The following is a 21,618-nucleotide window of genomic DNA, read 5'->3' on the forward strand; positions in this document are numbered from 1 at the left end:
AATGTAAGATAAGACATAAAGAATATTTATTTTAATTTTTTATTATATTTTGGACATAATATTTATGTAAAAATATAAAAATTTTGATAAATTATAATAATATATTAATATTTTTTAATATTGAAGTATTTTTCAAGTTTTTATTTAATTTCATTTTACATATAAATTACATAATTCAGTTGATTGAATTTAAATATTTCCATGCATGGCATAGTCTGTTTTAAAACCTTAAACCCCACAAAACCCTTCTCCCCATCGTCGTCGATCACAATTCGGAAGGTAGTTCCTCATCTTCTGCTATTTTTTCTATCTTGAAATGCAGTTTTGCTCGCTTCCTTTCTCAATCACCGACATTTTTTTTTTTCATTTCTACTATATTCAGAAATTTCGCAAAAAGAAACAAACATTTCTCCCTTTCAATCTCTATACATTGGTTTCCTCATTAACTTGATTGATTGCATTTGATCATTACAATATCTTGCCTTTGAATTATTTCTCTGCGTGTGTTTTGATATGATACCATTTGAGTAATCGCATATTTCAGGGGTGAAATTCAGCTGATGACTGAGCTTTGTTTTCCGTTGTGTGAGGGAAAATGAATCTGAAGAACATGAAGGTTCCGAACGTTCCCGGAGGTGCTGGTGGTGGCGCAGCGTCGGCGCTGTTGAAGCTTAGTGTCATCGGCGGGATTGGTTTGTATGCTGCTGCCAACAGTCTCTACAATGTTGAAGGAGGACACCGAGCTATTGTTTTCAACCGTTTGATTGGTGTCAAAGACAAGGTCTCTTTTGGTAAATTGTTTTCGTGTTTGTGGTATGATTGTTGGGAAGAGAAAATGGGGAGTAAATCTTCATGGATGAGAAAATTTTCATGAATATCCATGCCATTTAATTATCTTTGCAGTGCTTTTGATGTTGTTGGATTGCCTGTATAGGAGTTTTCTCTCTTCTTTGATCATAGGTTGTTATCTTTCAAGGGATCTAGTTAGTTGTCAGGGTTGTTTGGAAGTGTTATCAATAGCAATTGCAAAACAATTGTCTTCCCTTTATGTCTTCAAAAATATGATGTAATGGGTAATCTGCAGGTCTATCCGGAAGGGACACACTTCGTTGTTCCATGGTTTGAGAGGCCTGTCATATATGATGTTCGTGCACGACCGCATCTAGTTGAGAGTACCTCAGGAAGTCGGGATCTCCAGATGGTAAATAGACTTTTTGCTAAGAGATATGCTATATAACCTTAACAACTTTAGAACCTAAGAGGTGTTCGTTAAAGGCATTTCAAAATTGGAATGATGTAGACTAAGTCTATCACCTCGCATAGTTTGTTTTAAAATGATTTCATTCTGAATTTGCGAGCTGCTTTAAGTTTGAATATCTTATGACAGACACATCAGTATTCGATTTTCAAAGCTCCAATTCTCCTTGTCAACTCAACTATCTGCATGATGTTTTTCTTTGTATTCTTCGTGCTGTGTTTTTTAGCTTATCTGGATTGTTCAATCATATTGTGTTTTGAGAAAATTATCATGAAACAGTTCATATTTTTAATTATTCAACCTTGTGAAATGTTGACCTTATAAAAATTGCACATAAATGTTATACAGGTGAAAATTGGGCTTCGAGTCCTTACTCGTCCTTTGCCAAGTGAGTTACCTTCAATTTATCGGACCCTCGGTGAGAACTTTAATGAAAGGGTTTTACCTTCAATTATACATGAAACTTTGAAAGCTGTTGTCGCCCAATACAATGCCAGCCAGCTTATTACTCAGCGTGAGGTAATCAGTAATCCTTGTATGTTTCTGAAAGGTTGTGTATGAACATGTATGAAAAAACTCAACCATTTCAACAAAGTTACCAGTTGCTGAGATGTCTTTTTATAGAATTGCAGTTTCAAATGGTTAAAATAATTTTTTGGTTTGTAATATTGTTATGGTAAGCACAATGGGTACATCCAAGTGAATTAATTCTGCTGAACTAAGTTATCATTACCATTTACACACTACCGAAGTGTGTTTTGTGTAGCTACCCACATGAGGAGATTTACTGTGTTAACTAGGGGAATTGCTTTGGTTTTTTGTACATATCCCTTCTCGTTTCTTGCATTCCATGCATTGCTTTCCTTGTCAAGTTGAAAGGTCCAGTTCTAACATGAGGGAAGTATGTTTTAATTTTAATTGACTTATTATTTGTAGGCTGTTAGTAGGGAAATCCGGAAGGTTCTGACTGAGAGGGCTGTTAACTTCAATATCGCCCTTGATGATGTGTCAATTACCACTCTAACGTTTGGCAAGGAGTTTACTGCTGCAATTGAAGCCAAACAGGTGGCTGCACAAGAAGCTGAGAGGGCTAAATTTGTTGTGGAGAAAGCTGAACAAGACAAGAGAAGTGCCGTAATTAGAGCACAGGTGAGAATAAATTATGAATTCATATTTATCATTACGAACTAGTGCATAGTACAAATTGCTGCATTTATTTCTTGTTTCCTTTTACAATGCACCGGCTTATGTACATGCTAGTGGTGTTACTTGCTGGTTAGACTATTACAACTTCATTTTCATTAGTTCTTGTTCTGGAAATCCAACCTGAAAAACTCACTGAAAAACATTGCTCTGGATGCCAAGTTCTGTGTTTTTTATTTTGGGTGAATATGTTGGGTTATTTCATTAAACCACTGCTAATTAATCTTGCTTTCGTAATATTTACTTTCCCCTGATCTTCGTTACACCTCCTTTACACAACAGGGAGAAGCAAAAAGTGCCCAACTTATTGGACAAGCTATTGCCAACAATCCAGCTTTTATCACACTGAGGAAGATCGAAGCCGCAAGAGAGATTGCGAATACCGTATCCAACGCAGCAAACAAGGTTTACCTGAACTCAGATGATCTGTTGCTGAATCTTCAGGAGATGAAGTTGGAGCCAAGCAAGAAGTGATCTGCTGAACTTGGTTTGTGATGATCGTTTTCATTCTCTCATTAGAAAGTACGAAACCTATTCGATTTCATGATGTATATGTTGAGAGTAGTCCTTACAAAATAACTAGATAGTTGAATGGTAACCTTTTTCAAACTTTAGCCAAATGATTATTTGAGATCCAAATGATCCGGATTACATAAAATGATGATTAATTGATTATGATTATTCCCCGAGGGATTCAAATCTGAAATAACTTCCAAAACTTTTAAACAGCCAGCAGCATGGCCTTTGAAATCAAAGGAGTAAAAATAACATTGAGAATAATTTTCTTGTGAATATTCTGTTTTGGATCATTAGCTGTTATTTTTGCAAGATGAATTGCTAGCCAAAATAAAGAAAAAGAAGTGTCTAATATTGAATACTACTTGGTGTAAAACAAAGTCAACTAATTGGATATTGAGCACTTTGAGAAGTTTATAAATTCAATTACAAATTCTAGTTTGTACTTAGAAACTGCTCACTCCCATCTAAATTATAGTTCCAAACCCAAAAAGAAAAAAAAAATAAAAATGAAACAAATAAATAAATAAAAATGACAATCATGTATATATGTTTTTGTAATGTATTAAAGACTACTATATCTACGAGTATGTTGTGAGCGTATTTATGTTTATCTTCATTTAGTATTGACTGCAAATATCGTATGAACATAATGTTTACCATCAAGCCAAGTTATAGACCCAAAATTGTATCCACTTTGTGCATCATTGTTGTAGAATGAGACTTGATAAGATCTCTTTTGAATACCCCCATAAAACACAAGCTTATTGGGGGTAACCTTGATAACCATTCCCTTTGGTGCTTGCACCTTTGCAATATATGTGGAATTAGTGGGTCCCACATTTGTGACTGTTCTTGTGACTACTTTTGCTTTCTGATGCCTACCAAGTGTTTTTATAGATATTGATGGGTAATTGATGTTGGATATAAGATCTTCAGAGCAGTTCCTTGGGCAGTTGAAGTTATTCTTAGACATTGATCTTATGTTTTTCTTTGAATAGCCATAATAACAAAGAAATTTGAGATAGTCTTCTAATTCCGTTTTGAAGACTAAGCCAGGGTTGAGAGCTCTAAGTGGATCAATTTCCCCAACTCCCATTTCATGTGGGGAGGAAAACAAGTTTGAGCTATTGGTCACATGCTTCCTTAAGTTATTGTATGTTGTAGCTGAAAATATTGAACAACACTACATAAGTATGACTTATTCTTTTTTTTTTTTTTGGCATATGTATTCTATTTCTTAATAAAAAAAAAACAGAGATCATAAAACAAAAAATATAAATAAATATTTTGTTTTCTTACTTTTAGAAAATACAGAAAATATTAAGAATTTTGTCTCTGGTAGAAAATTTATGTCTCTCTCCTTTTCTAATTCTAGAATCAAACAAGTTTCTATGTTTATTATCTCTATATTTCTGTCTTAGAGACAAAATTCAAACATAAACTAGAAAATAAATTGTGATCAAACTTTTTCAAAGTGGGAAGGTTGAAAAAATGAAAAGTGTATAATCACTTTTAAATTAAGTCAGCAAAATTTACATATGACAAAAGTTACAATTTCAATAATGATTAATCTCTTATTTTATCACACTACAAATTTACTCATTTTAGAAGATCTCTTTTCAATAAATTGTGCCTCTATTTCTATCTTTACACCCAAACAAATTTTTGTATCTATTGTCTCTGTATTTCTATCTGTAAACACAAAATCTAGATGCAGCCTTACTTTGAGGAAGAAAAGACAATACCTGTTGTCATCAATGCTGATTTGATCATAGAAGGAGTCCACATTCTATGAACAGATTTAATAAAAGCAGCAGCACCTGTAACATGTGGGCATGCCATAGATGTACCTGACATTATGCCAAATAAGGAGGGTTTTTTCCCTATTGGAATACTTCCTGGTTCATCACTTTTGGGAATCATGGCAGCTAAAATGCCAACGCCTGGAGCCATAACATCTGGCTGCAAAACAAAACAAATTGATTTCTTATAATTTGAAACAGAGGCTGTTGATGATCCTAGGGAAAAACTTTATTTATTTATTTATTTTTATAGTATTTCCAGTTCGGCAGGTCAATGACTAATTTATTACAAATCTAAATTACTTTTGACACTTATTTAAGCGGACAAGTGAATTAACCACTCGACCAATTTAAATTGGTTAGAGAAAGACAGTTTTAGTCCTACATATTCCGTTCAAAAGCTTTTTATTTTTCCCTTTTTGTTAGAATTGTTTCAATTTTTCTCTGGCATTATTATTCGGAATTGATTCAAGTTTATTCTTCCATTCAGATGGAAAACCAAATGAATTCTAAAATGTTGAGGATAAAATTAGAACGATGCAAGTATAAAATTAAACTAATTCTAAAAGGTTGGCGACAAAACTAAAAATAAAATTGAAACTTTTGGCACATGTTAGGAGTAAAAAGTATAGTCTGTACATTTTGCTTGTTGATGAGAAAAATGAAATGCTTTTGGGAATAAAAAGACCTTGAGAATGTTCTCAGTTAGGACTGAAGGACCTCTAGATGAGAAAGATGCAACAATAGGTGAGGGCTTGTATCTTGTAACGTCTCTTGTTGCAAGAATTGTTGCAGTTGGATTCCTACAATTAAAACAAGATAGATTCAATAATAATAATAATAATTGACATGATAAAATATTATTTTAAATTTAACTGCACTTGAAATTTTGCATGCTATCTAGCTACAAAAATATAGAAACATTGTTGAAAAAACAAAATATCTATCTCTATCATTTTGTCCTTGTGTATCCAAAAGATAGAACACAAATTCAATAGGAACAAAAGTGAATTAAGTTGATGGCACTTACTTAGTGGATTTTATATACCGAAGGATTTGATGGCCTTCAAGATTGGTAACCTCTGAAAAAGGAAATACAGCTGCATCAAATGGAACATCTTTTTTCTCCTCATCAATGAGTATCATCCCCATGGCTTTTGCATCTTGTAAAACAAGCTTCTTGATTTTCCTTGAAATAGTTGGATCATCATTAACACAAACAACAATCTTCCCTGCAACTTTGTTGTAATCTAGTGATCCAGGATAACAATTCCTGCATATATGTTCGTAGTTTGTGTCAATTTCAATATAAACAACAATAATAGATTTGAAAGGTTTACTGAATGATAGTTATTATTAAACAAGGGTTTAATTACTCTTGTTCTTTATAATTTTACTGAATTTTTAATTAAATATTTATGCTCTTTTTTTTTTTCAATTGGATTCCTATATTATATCAGATTTTGTAATTAAATTCGTACCACGAGAAAGATGTTAGAATTAATGAAATATTCTGTTAAACAAAATGAATATGCGTAACATTTGACTGAATATTCTATTTTGCTCAATAGAATATTAAATTAATTTTAATATTTTTTATTTTTTGTAATATGGTATAAAAACTTAATTAAAATATATATAAAAATTTAATTAAAAATTTATTAAAATTATAAAAATCACTAGAGTAATTAAACCTTTAATAAAGCACGATAACAATTTGCGAAAAATAATTATAAATTACATAAATATTATGAATATATAAAAATTCAGCTACCAAATCAGTCATTTATATTTAATATGTACTAATAACTGATTTAGTAGCTGCTCTTTAGTGTAGAATATGGACTAAATATTGTAATTAGGTACCTAGCTTCGGATGCAGGGGCAAATTTAGCGGCAACTTCCTCCCCTAATACAAGAGGATACATCTTTGAACGTGTGAGGTTTGAAAAGTTAATGCCTATACCCTGATTGATACCACACAAAATTGATAAATTGGCTCTATTGAGAAAATAAACGAGACATATACCTATCAACTATCAAGCAACAATTAAAAGTACAAAAAAAATGAGTATTAGTATTACTAGAAAGTTTAAACATAAATATTTTTATAGAAAATTAAAATTTTCAATTAATATGATTATTCTTTCTTAAAATTACAGCATTATCAAAGATTAATTTGAGAAAAAAAATATATCACATAGATATTCAATCACATTAATTCTTTAGGTGGTTAGTTATTGATGCTGTAGTTTGAAACATATAGTTATCTGTAAACTTCTTTAAATGCATCAAAGTTAAACTACATTTTAAAATCTTAAAAAATACACCAATAAATAAATAAAAGTTTACATAATATGACATTATAAAATCTTGAATAAAGTATATTTTTATTTTTGAAATAAAATTTTAAAAATATTCTTAAATTTTATTTTGTTTTTAAAGTTTATAATTTATATTAAATATATTTCTAATAGCTAAATTTTTAAGAAAGTTTATGACCGATCTCGTAATAATACATGATAATTATGTCTGATTTATTTGTGTTAAAAATTGTTCTTGTGAAATTATTGCTGAATTGGTTCTAAATTTTTTGAAAAATTAGTCGTCAGAATTAGATTTAATATAAATAAAAAACTTTTAAGACAAAATTAAAATAAAATAAAATTTAAAAATATTTTTAAAATTTTTAACAAATTTTAAGAAAAAAAAATATAATTTACCGTCAAATCTTAAACACAACACAAATAAGACAGATTTATGAAACATAAGGAATTATACTAACTAAAAAACTTACTTGAAACATTTTTCCATTGCCAAGGACAATAGTAGACAGGAAGTTCCTATCAATATTTGAAGCTGCAACTGTAAATATCCATGGTGCTGCGTTCACAACCGTGTAAGGATCCGGGCCGTCGTTCCCTGCCGAGCAAACCACCATGACCCCAAATTGCTCGGCATGGAACGCTCCAATGGCGATCGGATCCTTGGAAAAGTCGGACTGGAAAAGCGAGCTAAGACCAATGGAAATAGAGATTATGTCAACACCATCCTTAATAGCATCATCAATGGCCTTCAATAAGGTGGCTCCAGAGCAGCCTTGTTCAGAGCATGTTTTGTATGCAGCAATTCTTGAAGAAGGTGAACCACCTCTTGCTGTTCCTTTTGCTAAACCATAGTAGGTAGCATCGTTGACTATGGAACCAGCTGCTATTGATGAAGTGTGAGTTCCATGTCCAACTGAATCTCTTGGGGATCCTTTCGTTACTGCTTTTGTAAGAGTTAGATTCTTACCGTCACTTGATGTAAGTTGGATATTATTATAATATCTTGCTCCTATTAATTTTCTGCGCTAGTAATACAACAATGGTTAATGCTATAAATATACATATGTTTTTAACACCACTATACCAGTTCATTTCTATCACATACATAGTTATCTTAGAGCAATGAGTAATTTTTCAAATCAGTTCTTAAGATATTTTTAATAGAAAAAGTTTTGAAAAACAAAAATTTTTAGCTAAAAATTGCCAAAATTTATTATTTCTTATTTTATTTAATACATTTTTTAATAAATAAATATTAAATAACACAAATTTAAATTAATTTTTTGTTTCTCTAATATTACTATTTAAAAGACACTTTAAACCTTAATAAATTTTAGAGTAAAGTACTATTTTGGTTCCTGACGTTTGGAGTGAATTTTATTTTGATTTTTAATATTTTAATCATTCTATTTTTATTTCAAAATGTTTAAAATGATATTAATATTATTCTACCGTCAAACCTTACACTAACACTTGATAAAATTAATGTATTATTAATAATATTTTTGTTAAAGTTATGTTTGCTCAATTTTCCACTTTTATCTTTATTCTCTCAACAAGTCCAAATCTTATTTTCCTGCTCTCTTCTTTTTTCTTCTCAAATGCCTCTTGGAGAATTAATAATGTAAAAGAGAGAGAAAAAGAGAGTAAAAGAATGAAATTTAAATTTATTGAGAGAGTGAAGATATGAGAAGAAAATTGAGCAAGCATAATTTTAATAAAAATATTGTTAATAGTACATCAATTTCGTTAATTGTTAGTGAGAAATTTAACTGTGGGATAACATTGATGTCATTTTAAATATTTTAGAATAAAAATAGAATAATTAATACATTAGAGATTAAAATAAAATTCACCCCAAATATTAGAGAATAAACAGTATTACCCTAAATTTTATTCATTAAATTAGTCAAATAAAATATTTTAAACTTTTATTTCGTTAAATAAATTAATCTCACGCCAAATTGTTTATCCATATGAAAAGATCAATATAGAAATTTTGAAAATTTTTAGATACTGTTATATTTTTAAAAAAATAACGACAAAAATTAATTTGTCTAACTTTTTATTAAATTTAACGTGAGAACTTATGTGTCTAATAAAATAAAAAGTTACAAACTAATTTTATAACTAAAATTTATTAAAAATTAAATTGAATATTTTTAAAACTTTATGATTGATTACTATTCAGTAAAAATTTAGAAACAAAATTGAGCCTTATCTACATACTTTTTAAACATGAAAAAGCATGTTAAATATTTGTTGGATGTTTTCATATATTATAAGCATAATATTTTTGCAAGAAAGAATTGAATGTTATTAATGTAATTGGATTGATGTGTCAAAATTTGATTATTGGAAAAAGAAAAAAGTTTGTCATAATTAAAAGGTTTATAAAAGTAACTTGAGTGAGTGAATTGAATAGATGATCACCTATTGCAATTGGATTTCTTGAAATCAGGACCCTCCATGCAAACTCCTTTCCATGTTGAAGGAATCTTCCCTATACCCTCATCTCTAAAACTAGGAGACTCTGGCCATATCCCTTCATATAAAATATACATATGAATAGTTAATTATGAGCGATATAAAACACAGATTGTATTTTCACACTTAATCTAAGTAGGATGAACAATTATATTTCTCTAAGCCACACACCCATGCTCGTTATTCAACTTTTCTATTTTGATAAAAGAAAAAACAATAGTTTAATTGACTTAAATTTCAATAATAATTCCTCAAATTTACAATTTTTATTAATTTAATCTTCCATATCCGTCCTAATTATATTATAATAATCTCTAAGATTGAGTTTCAAATATTATAGTAGTCTCTAAATTTTTTTTAGGTATTGATTCAGCAAACGCAAGAATAATTTAACACTCCTTTGTCACACTGAATCAGCACCAAATACCAACAAAAGAGTGACAAATTATTTGTGTTTGTTGAGTCAATGCTAAAAAAAATTCAAGAACCACTATGTTAAGTTTGGAAAACTAAAGCTTGATAAAGTGATGAACAAACATTTTTTTTTTTTGGTTTTCCATGGTATCCCCCAACCCGACAGGTCAAGGACTAATCCGCCGTGGTACTGAGCTCCATTTAAGGGTTTGCCACTGGCCAATGGGTTGCTGCATGCACAAGGCGGAATTCGAACCTCCGACACTTGCTTAAGCGGACTAGTGAGCTAACCACTAGACCAACCCAACTTGATTGTGATGAACAAACATTAATGAATGATTATCAATTATTTGTATAATTAGTTTCGTTAAGTGTGTAGAAATTAATTTAAATTGAAACAGGCCCGGTAAGCAAGCCAACAAATACAAACACATTGACCAACACAAATCTCAACCATACATTCACTTAAATCTTGATCCATGAAGGCTGAAAAAGCTGAATTATAAGAAAGAAAGAAATCAAACCTAGTCCAAATAAAGATCCAATGCAAGCCTAAGTCACTCTCAAATCCATCTCTCTTCAACCGATTTAACAATTCAAAATTCAATTGAACTTTGTTTCACTTCCACCGAACACAATCTTTATCTCTTCTCTCTCTTTCTTGTATTCTCTATCACATCAAGTCACTGAACTAAGAAAGAAGAAAGAGAAAAGATCTGAAGTTAGGGTTCGGCAAAGAATCAAAAGCTTGTTTCTAATTTAGCAAGAAGAAGGGCTACAACAAAAAAGCAAATTCTATTCGAATAGAGCATCTTCAAAAAGTTATTTTTTACATTTGTGCTGCACCAAGGAACCGTGAAAATATCTACTGAGCTTCAAGCATAAATTAAGCAACCATAGAAAAGAAGAAGTCAATGGTGCTCTGCTTTAAATCTACGGTCCAAAACCAAACTTTGAGCTAAAGAAAAGATTCACGATCAAGATCAAAGAAACTTGAAGAGAAAGGATGAAAGAGAAAAGTATGTTGCATGCAAAGATTCGGCCTTCTCTCTCTCCACTGACCACGCCGCTGCAAGTTCTAATGAAGGAGGAAGAAGACAACCCAAGTGTTGAACTTGGTTCAAACCTTGAAGACTTCACTCTTCTATAATAAAGGTGAACAACCAAGTGTTGAGCAAGGAGAGTGGAATAAAATATTTGGTTCGGTTCTCATAGCTTTTTAAGTTGTTCTAAGTTCTTCTCCTTCATGGTTACCATTTTGTTTTTCTTTTTTTCAGTATAGTATGTCTGAGTCTCATTAAAAAAGGCAAGCATGATGGAGTTTGTAAGAAAAAACCAATGAGTGAAAAAAGACAGTGAACTAGAATTGGAGAAAAAATCATAGTTATCTCAAAAATTTTTTGTATATTTTTTTGTTTTGTGTCATGATCCTGTGAGAATTTCCTTACAAGTTGGGTTAGCATTTTGCTGTTGAAAGTTAGGTTTGAATCCTAGTCGAATTCAGTTTAAGTTAGAAATTGGACTTGTCTCAAATAGAATTTGGTATAATCCTAAGGAGAATTGGTGATTGTAATCTATTGAAAAGATAGCGAAATTCTGTCATAGTTGTGATGGAGACTGAATGTAGGCTACATTACACTGATAGCTGAATCAGGATATATCTGTGTGTCGATCTCTACTTTTATCTCTATTTCTGATTCTGCACAACAGGAGACAAAACAAAAGAATCTCCTACCGAATTAAGAGACATATAAAATATCTCCTATATTCTTTCAATAAAAAGTAAGTTCACACGAGAAAGAAAAAGAAGTCAAAATTTAATCCCCCTTCTTTTAATCACTAATAACCATCACATTATAATATCTGTAACTTAATTTTATAGCGTTTAAAACTCAATCTTAAGAACTATTATAGTACAATTAAAATTTAAAAGACTAAATTAGTGAATGTCGTGAATCTAAAAAATCGTATTATAAAAATTTAATTGAGTTTATAATTAGTGACCAATTTTTGATAGCCAACTTTAATCAAATTTCTTTTAATTTTTTATTTATTCTTATATTATCAATTTTCATTATTACTTCTTTTTATCTTTCTCTTTGCAACACCACTTTTAATATTACCACAACTTCATTTTTCATGGTCGATCACTTCATATATTTGAGCTTTATTTGACGATTCGACATTGACTAATGGAGATGGAATTCGAATATCAATATTTTTTTAAATAAATTAGTGAGCTAATTATTTGATCAATTTAGGTTGGTGTAATGTTAAATGTTTCAAAAATTAGTTTTTTGTACATTTTGGGATAAATTATTATTTTGATCACCAACGTTTAGGTCGAATCTTAATTTGATCTTTAACGTTTCAAATATTATATTTCAGTCTCAAAAACTTTTAAACGTTTTATTTCAATCACAAAAAAATTTTAAGTGGATTTAATATTGTCCCACTATTAAATATGAGACAAATAATTCGCATATTCAAGAGTTAATATCATTCGATTTCAATATGTAAGTAACATTGATCTACCAATGATCACTAATATAAAAGTTTTTCTTTTGATTTTAAAGTATTGATGATTAGTTGTTAGGATTTAAAGTTTGTACAAAAAAAAAATTGAAGAGAAGAGTTATAAGAAAGTTTTGGTTATATTTTTCTAGAGGTAAATACTAAATCGGTATTTGAAAGATTTTGACGTTGACAAAATGATACCTGACTTTTGGTATTGACAAAATAGATCCTAAATGATTTTAAAATTTGACAAGCGTGTCCATGAACTAGCCGGAGCACATTTTCGATGAGAAAGATGCTGAGGTGGCCACCGAAAAATCCAAGGTAGAATTTTTAATTAATTACCCAGTCTAATCTAGAAAATCTAAAATCCTCCAACCTTAATCCCCCTCTGAACCCTAATCTCCCCTCCCCAGCGCATCCTCTCACTCATGAGTTGTCCTAAACCTGAAAATCTTCATGAACCCTAATCCAGCAAAAGTTGCCCCAAATTTTTAGATTAATTTATAATTTAAAAAGATTAATAACAATAAAACTCAGAGAAAACAAACAAATTCATATACAATAATCAAAATAAAATAAAATTTAATACAGACACCACCGAAGCAAGAAGCAGATTTAGATAAGGCCAGAAGAAGAACACCAGAGACAGAAGAGGCATGACACGATGGAGCCAAGATGGAATATAGACAGAGAAGGCAGGGCAGCGACTGGAGGCGAGTAGCAAGCAGATACAAGCCGCAATTGGCGGTAAGCAACGAGCAGAGGTGACGAAGGCGAGGCCGATGAGTGAGACGTTGCTGCTATGTGTGTCTATTTTTATGTTCAACCATAAAGAGGGAAGCGAGCCACCGCGAAGCACAACAGTAAAGGTGCAGGAATAACAGAGAGTGGGTTTAAGCAAGACGGCAGCGGTGAACGCGCACAAAAGACGCAATGCCAATGGAGGAGACAGACGACGCTGGTAGACGCAGAAGACCCGACGATGAGATGGCGACAGTGTGGTGTCGTGACATTGGCTTTGTAAGACTGAGAAGGTTGAGTTTTGCTGTCGTTTTGGGGGAGAGTGAATTGAGAGTGTGAGACAGTGCGTTGGAAAGAGGGGATTAGGACTCAAAGAGGTAAGGAAAGAGAATTAGGGTTCAGAAGAGGGGATTTTCGATTGAGGAGGGGAAAAATGCGATGGGGAAGGGGGGATTAAGGTTAGGGAGGGGGAGGGAGGGATTAGGGTCGGAGAGGAGGAGAGTGCATTCAGCCGATTCAGGAAGGGGAAAGGGGTAGTGCATTGGGGAGAGGAAGGGGAAGTATGTTAGGGAGAAGGGAGGATTAGGGTTGAGGAGGATTTTTGCCATGTCATTAAAACGTAGTGGCTATATTAGTATTGTGCTTGTCGGATATGTGTTTTGGCGAGATCATGGGTATGCTTGTCAAATTTTAAAATCTTTCAAGGAATATTTTCTTAATAACAAAAGTTATATACCATTTTGTTAACGCCAAAATCTTTCGAGCACCAATTTAGTATTTATCTCTATTTTTGTAATACATAAAAAAAGATATAATTTAACTAATAACACTATTAATATTCCGTCATTTATTTCATTAATTATTAACATCAAATTTAATAGTAGAATAATATTAAACTTATTTAAAATTTGTTAAAATCAAAATAAAATATTTAAAATAATAAATTAAAATTTAATCTAAACATTAAAAAACTAAAATAGTAGTTTACCCTACCTTTTGATAAGAAAAAGGCCTAATCATAGGCATGCGGACCACAATGAGTTTGCATGGATGGTGAGTGTCAATTGGCGTCACCCAAAGGGACATTTTCAGTGATTGGTCGAAACAAAGTATTGACAACTCACTTTCACGTGGTCACATGAAAACTATACTACGTTTTGAATCCTAACTATCATGCCTAGCTCCTATGTTATTCATCAAATCTGTAACGTTCTAGTTATTTATTTATATTAAAAATATTAATTTGATTCAGTGTTACTAACAGAAACGAAAAAAAAAAAATTTATCTATCTGACCCGTAAACATTATCTATTTGGTCGGTTCGGTTCAATTCTTAGGCATAATAACTCAATCCGTAAACATGCTAAATAGTAAAATATGCTATCCAAATAAATAAATAAAAAATACCTAAAAAATATTAAAAAATCAATATTTTATTTTTTATTAATATTAGTTAATATTTTTATACTATTAAAATTTAAAATTTAAAATTTAGAATTTATTCAACAATATATTCATTAGATATTACATATAAAAATATTTTTATTGATAAAGTATTAAAAAATAAGTTTAATTACTCTATTAATTTCTATAATTTTACTAAATTTTTAATTAGGTTTCTATACTTTTTATTTAATTAAGTTTTTATACTATATCAAATTTTGTAATTAAATTTTTATTCTGACAAAAACATTGAAATTAATAGAATATTCTGTTAAATTATACAGAATATTCATTTTAGTGTTAGACATATTTGTTTTGTTTAACAAAATATTCCATTAATTTCAACGTTTTTATCACGACAGAGACTTAATTACAAAATTTGATATGGTATAGGAACTCAATCGAAAAGAAAAAAAGGTATAGAAATCTAATTAAAAATTTAGTGAAACTATAGGGACCGATAGATTAATTAAACTAAAAAAATAACACAAATTTAAGGTCCTGCTATACATTTAAATATTTTATCAACTAAGTCCAATTAAATTGGCCCAAATTCAACAAAAAATACTTGTATAATATTTGCATGAATTATGCATTTTTTCTTCTTTATGTGTTTTCTTCTCATTATCATTCTTTTATTGCAGTTGTTGCTAAGGGTGGCTAACGGCAAAGCCTGCCCCACCCTGCCAAAAATCCGCCATCTGGCGGGTTGGCTCGCCTTGCCTCGCCNATTTATAATCATTAAAGTCTTTATAATTATAAATATGTAATAAACATAATCATACACAAAATTTTTTGAAACAAAATAATAAAATTAGCAAAATAAACATTATCCAAAATATATAATTAAACATCTTCAAGTTTAGAATTAATCAAACATAAAACATAATCCAAAATATAACTTAGAATATCTTCCATTATCATCTTTATCCTCCTCTTGCATATCAATAACATCATAGAAATTTATAAAAAAAAGACCCTGACCAAAAAAATACTTGGCCAGTCGGAGAAGCCCGCCGAAACCTGCCAAAGCCCACAGATTATTAGGTGATGTGGGTTAGGCGGATTTTTAAAGTTTGGCGATTTCAAATTTTCAGCCTAACCTGCCTTTTTTGGCTGGTTACGTGGACCGACCCGGTGGGTTTTACTCTGTTTGCCACCCCCTAGTTATTGCTTCTGCCTTTTTTTTCTCTTCCTCCTCCTCCTTCTCTTGGTAGTTATTATAGCATTTTTTATTTCTTTTTTTTCTTTGTTTAATTTTTTTTAATTTTTTATTTTTATTATTCTTGTTAAGGAAGTGAAACAAGAAAAATTATAAGAAGGTGAAATAAAAAAGAGAAGATAAAAAAAGATGATAACAATAATGATGATGAAGAAAAAGAGGAGGAGGAGAAGAGTTTTGTACGGTATAGAATTTATTAAAAAAAAACAATAAAATTTTTTAACTATGCAAGAGAAATTTCTTAATTTTGATATTGAAATTTTTTATTCATAACAAAAAAAATTTAAGAGGGTGAAATAAGATGAATTATGAGAATGTGAAGGAGGAAGAAGAAAAAAAGAACAAAAAGATAGTACCAAAATTTTTTAACTGTAACATAAAAAATTTCTTAATTTTGATACTGAAATTTTTTAACTATAACACAGGTTTTTGTTAAGAAGGTAAAAGAAGAAGGATGAAAATTTTGAATTATATAAAATTTATTAAAAAAATAATATTAAAAATTTTTAACTGTGACACAATAAATTTTATAATTTTGACACTGAAATATTTTAAAAATTTCTAGTACCAAAAATTCATTTGTCAGTTTTAATAAATTTTTTGTGTGATTAATAAAGAAATATTATGTCACTTTTGTGATTGTTAAATTAATTGTGTAATATTAAACTAAGAAAAAAAAATTAAAGGAAATGACAGTAATGATGTTTGATTAAAAAAATTAATTATGTAACGTTTCTAAAAATTTTATTAGTCAAATAACATTCCTCATAAAATAATACTCCAAGTGTCTTTGTATACGCCTTATTTATAGTTCATTTATATATGTTGCAAAGGGAAAAAAAGGGGAAAGAAATAATCATCATCGATCTATATTACTGTTGTAAACTTCTAACAAAAAAGAAGACAACTATATTGCTTTAGTTAGGCTTATCTGCAGGCTATGTATATTTTGGTTTGCAATTTTCGTTTACTTTTTTAGAATTTTATTTATAAAAGAAAAAAAAGAAAATGATAAAAATAACATTATTTTGTTTTCTGTTTTTACTTTTTATTTATAAAATTTGAAAAAAATAAAAATAATAAAAGAATTAAATAAAATATAAAAATATAAACCAAATACACTCTGGTTTATCCATTTATTTTATTATTTTGCTTTTTACCAAGTCTAAATTTTATTTAGGAATTTGAGCTAGCGTGACTAAATGATATAATATGAAATCTGTTAGGAATTTTAGTTAGCCCGACTTATATATATGTGAGATAGGAGTGATGAACGAAATTTAGATATAAGTTTTTAATTAAAGGATAAAAGTGAAGTTTATTATTTTTTATGAATTTCATATTGAAAATCAATTTAGGCTTTTGGAATTGATTTGCTTTACAATGAATTGTCTTATTTCGAATTAAAAACAAAAAATTGATTTGATTTAAAAATTTCAAGAATTTGTTTCAACAATAATAGGTGAGCACCTTCTTAGGTTTCATATTTTGGAGGAATAAGAGACAGCAAGCTAATAATGTAGTGTGCGGGTTATATGTTTCTTGGAGTTTCATCAATTAAGGGGACAAAATTGATTGAATCATTTTTGTGCCGTATCACCATGTCTAATACTCTACCAAGTCCGTAGTTAATTTGGGCCCATTTGATTAATTTTAAAATTGAGAAATTATTTTGATAATTGGCTTAAAATTAATAGGCTGTTTTGATTGTTCTTTTTGGTAAATAAACAGTGTTAAGTACGTTTTTAGTACGTGGAGGCCGAAAATTTGTTTCATCTTCAAATTTTTTTCGCTCACAAAATCCTCTTTACGATTTAACTTAATTTTAAAATTATTTTTTTACCAAAATTTTAATTTTTATTACTAAAATACTCTTAATTAAAAAATATAAAATTAAGAAAAAAGAAAAGAGGTTAAATAGGGAAGGGATAGGGGCAGGAGAAGAGAAAAGAGAAAAGGGAAAGGGATCACGAGGGCAGGGGAGCTACCGTCGTACTGGATTCGTCGTCGCCGTTGAACCACGTTGTCGTATTAGATTTGTCGCTGCCGTTGAACCACCGTCACTAACTCCAAAGAGAGGGAGATTCGCGTACTCTACTGCCGTAGCTGCCGCCACTGCCGCCAATCCTCGTCCCTCACCGCTCGTTGTTGTTCCTCCTTACTTGTCGCTCTCCTTGTTGCTCTCCTTGCCGCTCATCACTACTCCTTGTTGCTCTCCTCGCCACTCATCACTGCTCCCCTCATCCTCTCTACAACTCTTTTGTGAACTGAATTTTTTATTTGTCTTACATAATTTAAATTTGTTGTGGAATATCTGAATTTTTTACTTGGTGATTCTGATTTGGAATATTTGAATTTTTTGTTGTGAAATTTTTTTGTTTGTAGAATATGAAATTTGTCTATTGATGATATGGGTTTTGCATATGTTGATGTTGCTGCAATGTCATGCTATATTGATTGGGTGAATTTCTACTTTTGATTTGGTTTCTGAAATTTTAATGCTGCTGAAGATGAAGAAGCAAAGCAAGAGAGAAAATGACGAAACAGTGATAAAGAGTAAGGGTATAATTATCCGAAGGATGATTTTAAAATTAGGTTAAATCTTAAGGAAAATTTTGTAAGCAAAAAAAACTTGGGGACGAAACAAATTTTTGACCTCTGTGTTAGGAACCAAAATTGTACTTAACCCTAAATAAATATAATACATTTAATGTAAAATAAATATATTAAAAATTAAAACATATAAAATAATGCACTTATTTTTCAAATAAACAAAATTTGCGAATTAAGATACAATTAAACGAACAATTTTTTATGTGCAGTTATTCTTTATTATTCTATCACATAAATAATACATAATATCATACATTATATTCTATACATATATAAACTTTGATATTTGACTATTTTCTGTCCTCTTTAACTTTTGTGTTATACTTATATGAGATTATAAAATTTTAGTTAGTTTTGTATTCTTAATTTATGTAATTTTTTTAATTTATATTATAGTTATATTTTTGTATTTTTTTAAATTGATGAACCGATAATTAAAATAATTTGATAACCAATTTAATTTTTAAAACCTTGGTTATTTTTCCGAATAAATGAGTTTTCCTTCCTTTTTTTTTCTTTTTATATTGTGACAATTTTAAAGCCCCACTAAACAATTTTATAATTGACAATTTTTGAAACATTTTTTATTGGTTCAAATAAAATCTCCACAAAGTCACAAAGCGGTGAAAATAACAGAGTTTGGAAGAAGAATTAAATTAAATTCATATTAAAATTTTGAAGAATTAATTTAATTGAATAAAAATGTGGAGAATCAATTTGCCTAAGAAATAAAATTTAAAGGAAAAGATGTTAGTTATAAAGCAGAGATTGCACTATTCACAATAAACAAGAACACAATGAAAATAAAGACAATTAGGAGTTAAAAAGCAGTAGGTGTCAATTCATAATTATTGGTTAATGCCAAAACCAAATTAAACAAAGATTTTTGTAATTGTTGTGACTTACCAGTGTCTATGATCCCAATAATGATATCACTCTTAGTTGATAAATGTGCACTAGTGTTGTTGTTCATCCCCAAATCTGATTCCAAGAAATCCCAAGATCGGGTCGTATGCAATTCCAAAGTTGGATCTGGGAACACCGACACTACTCCATCATACCCTGTATGCATTTCAAAAGGAACATTAATAATAATCATGCTTTAATTATTTTAAAAATTTTATAATAATTTTATTCAATTTTTAGTTAAGCCTTTATAACTTAAAAATTTAAAATTTAGTTTTTGTTATACATGTAAGAAATATTTTATGTATTAGCAGAAATAAATTTAACAAAAGTAGTTTACTTTAATTTAATTAATTTTATAAAATTAAGAAATTACATTAATAACTAATTGTTTAAGATATGATAATTTAAACGTAATAAGTACTATTTAATTTAAACCAATAAATAAAAATCTAAATATGAGTGTCATTAAAATTTAAAATTTTATGATTTGAATTAGATCCATTTAATTGGATTTAATAAAACGTTAGAATCTTGTTGTAAATGTTAGAATATAATTAGGATCAATTAGGATCAATTAGTATTATTTAGTATATCTGAATATTTATTATAGAATATTACGTCTTTATTATTACGATTCTCTTAGTACCTATAAATACCCTTTTATATTGTATCATTTCAGACAACTTGAATATACAATTTGAATACAGTCAATAATACACAAATCCTTTCTCTAGTTTAGTCTCTTGTTTCTAACATTAGAATATAATTACGATCAATTAGGATCAATTAATATTATTTAATATATCTGAATATTTATTATAGAATATTACGTATTTATTATTATGATTCTCTTAATATTACGTCTTTATACCATTCTATATTGTATAATAGACAACTTGATTACAACTCAATAATACACTTTTCAGATTACTCTCTCGGTCTCTTGTTTCTAATATGGTATCAGAGCCATGGTATCCTCCTTGAAGAGGATAGGTTATTTTCCTTGCGGTGAAATCACCATAATTTTTGCATTTTTTCTATACCATTCTTCTTTTCCTTTTGTCACCCCCTTTATGCTTTTTCACCTCACCGACTAGCCTATTCTCTTCGTCTTGTGTTTTTTTAGTCGAATGATCAAACACTATTGTCATCCGCTATTTACCTATTCTCATGAAGAAATCATATAGTTTTCGCTCTCTTTTGGCAGTTCCGTCTGCGTTTTCTCGTGGCAGTTCCGTCTGCGTTATCTCGTGGCAGTTTCGTTTGCGTTATCTCGTGGCAGTTCCGTCTGCATTCTCTCGTGGCAGTTCCGTTCTCTCGTGGCAGTTCCGTCAGTGTTTTCTCGTGGCAGTTTCGTCTGCCTTCTCTCGTGGCAATTTCGTCTACGTTTCGTCCGTGTTTCCTTGTGGCAGTTCCGTCTGTGTTTCCCTCAAATAGCGGCAGTTCCATCTGTGCTTCCTTCAGACAAGCGGCAGTTCTATCTGCGCTTCCTTCATACTCGTGATAGTTCCGTCTGCGCTTCCTTCAAATTAACGGCAGTTCCATCTACGCTTCCTTCCGGCAGTTCTGCACCCGTTTTATTTATCAGTTTATGCAGTTTTTTTCTCTTTCTTTCGTTGTTTTAAATAAGTTTCAAACTCAAATTGTCACTTGAGTTTGAAGGGGATGTTAGAATATAATTAGGACCAATTAGGATCAATTAGTATTATTTAGTATATCTGAATATTTATTATAGAATATTACGTCTTTATTATTAAGATTCTCTTAGTACCTATAAATATCCTTCTATATTGTATCATTTCAGACAACTTGAATATACAACTTGATTACAACTCAATAATACACTTTTCAGATTACTCTCTCAGTCTCTTGTTTCTAATAGTAAAAATAAACTTTTAATTATTTATTTTCTTTTAAAAGAGATTTTTGTTTAGTTATTCATTTCTTCAAGTTTAATTATTATTTTTACAAAACCAAATAAATTGGCAAATTGAAATTATAACATTTTAAATTTTAATTGATATTTTGATCTCATAGTTAGTTTTACATTTTATTGAGTTTAAATTAAACAATGTTTATTCTAAATTATAATTTTTAAATTTTAAGTGATATTAAATAATTAATTATTAATACAATTTACAAACTTTAAAAATAATCAAA

At 29.8% G+C, this 21,618-nt stretch overlaps 2 protein-coding genes across 2 annotated transcripts in view; one reads left to right on the forward strand and one right to left on the reverse strand.

Annotated features, from left to right (window-relative positions):
* Positions 1 to 544: 544 nt before the first annotated feature.
* Positions 545 to 3,135, forward strand: LOC107462764 (prohibitin-1, mitochondrial-like). Its single transcript, XM_016081404.3, has 5 exons — positions 545 to 781; positions 1,085 to 1,201; positions 1,607 to 1,777; positions 2,195 to 2,407; positions 2,744 to 3,135. Exons 1-5 carry the CDS (start codon positions 596 to 598, stop codon positions 2,933 to 2,935), a joined length of 879 nt encoding a protein of 292 aa, XP_015936890.1. The 5' UTR covers positions 545 to 595; the 3' UTR covers positions 2,936 to 3,135.
* A 308-nt stretch (positions 3,136 to 3,443) lies between these two features.
* LOC107462846 (CO(2)-response secreted protease-like) overlaps positions 3,444 to 21,618 on the reverse strand; it is a 20,460-nt gene continuing 2,285 nt past the window's right edge. The window contains exons 4-11 of the mRNA XM_016081526.3: positions 19,456 to 19,611; positions 9,543 to 9,654; positions 7,580 to 8,129; positions 6,649 to 6,749; positions 5,813 to 6,055; positions 5,471 to 5,585; positions 4,726 to 4,942; positions 3,444 to 4,144 (exon numbers count right to left, since the gene is read on the reverse strand). Of these exons, the coding sequence (XP_015937012.1) occupies positions 3,594 to 4,144; positions 4,726 to 4,942; positions 5,471 to 5,585; positions 5,813 to 6,055; positions 6,649 to 6,749; positions 7,580 to 8,129; positions 9,543 to 9,654; positions 19,456 to 19,611 (2,045 nt within the window). The 3' untranslated portion in view covers positions 3,444 to 3,593. The remainder of the gene's footprint in view (positions 4,145 to 4,725; positions 4,943 to 5,470; positions 5,586 to 5,812; positions 6,056 to 6,648; positions 6,750 to 7,579; positions 8,130 to 9,542; positions 9,655 to 19,455; positions 19,612 to 21,618) is intronic.

Source organism: Arachis duranensis, chromosome 8 (genome assembly GCF_000817695.3).
Source record: "Arachis duranensis cultivar V14167 chromosome 8, aradu.V14167.gnm2.J7QH, whole genome shotgun sequence".
Lineage (NCBI taxonomy): Eukaryota > Viridiplantae > Streptophyta > Magnoliopsida > Fabales > Fabaceae > Arachis > Arachis duranensis.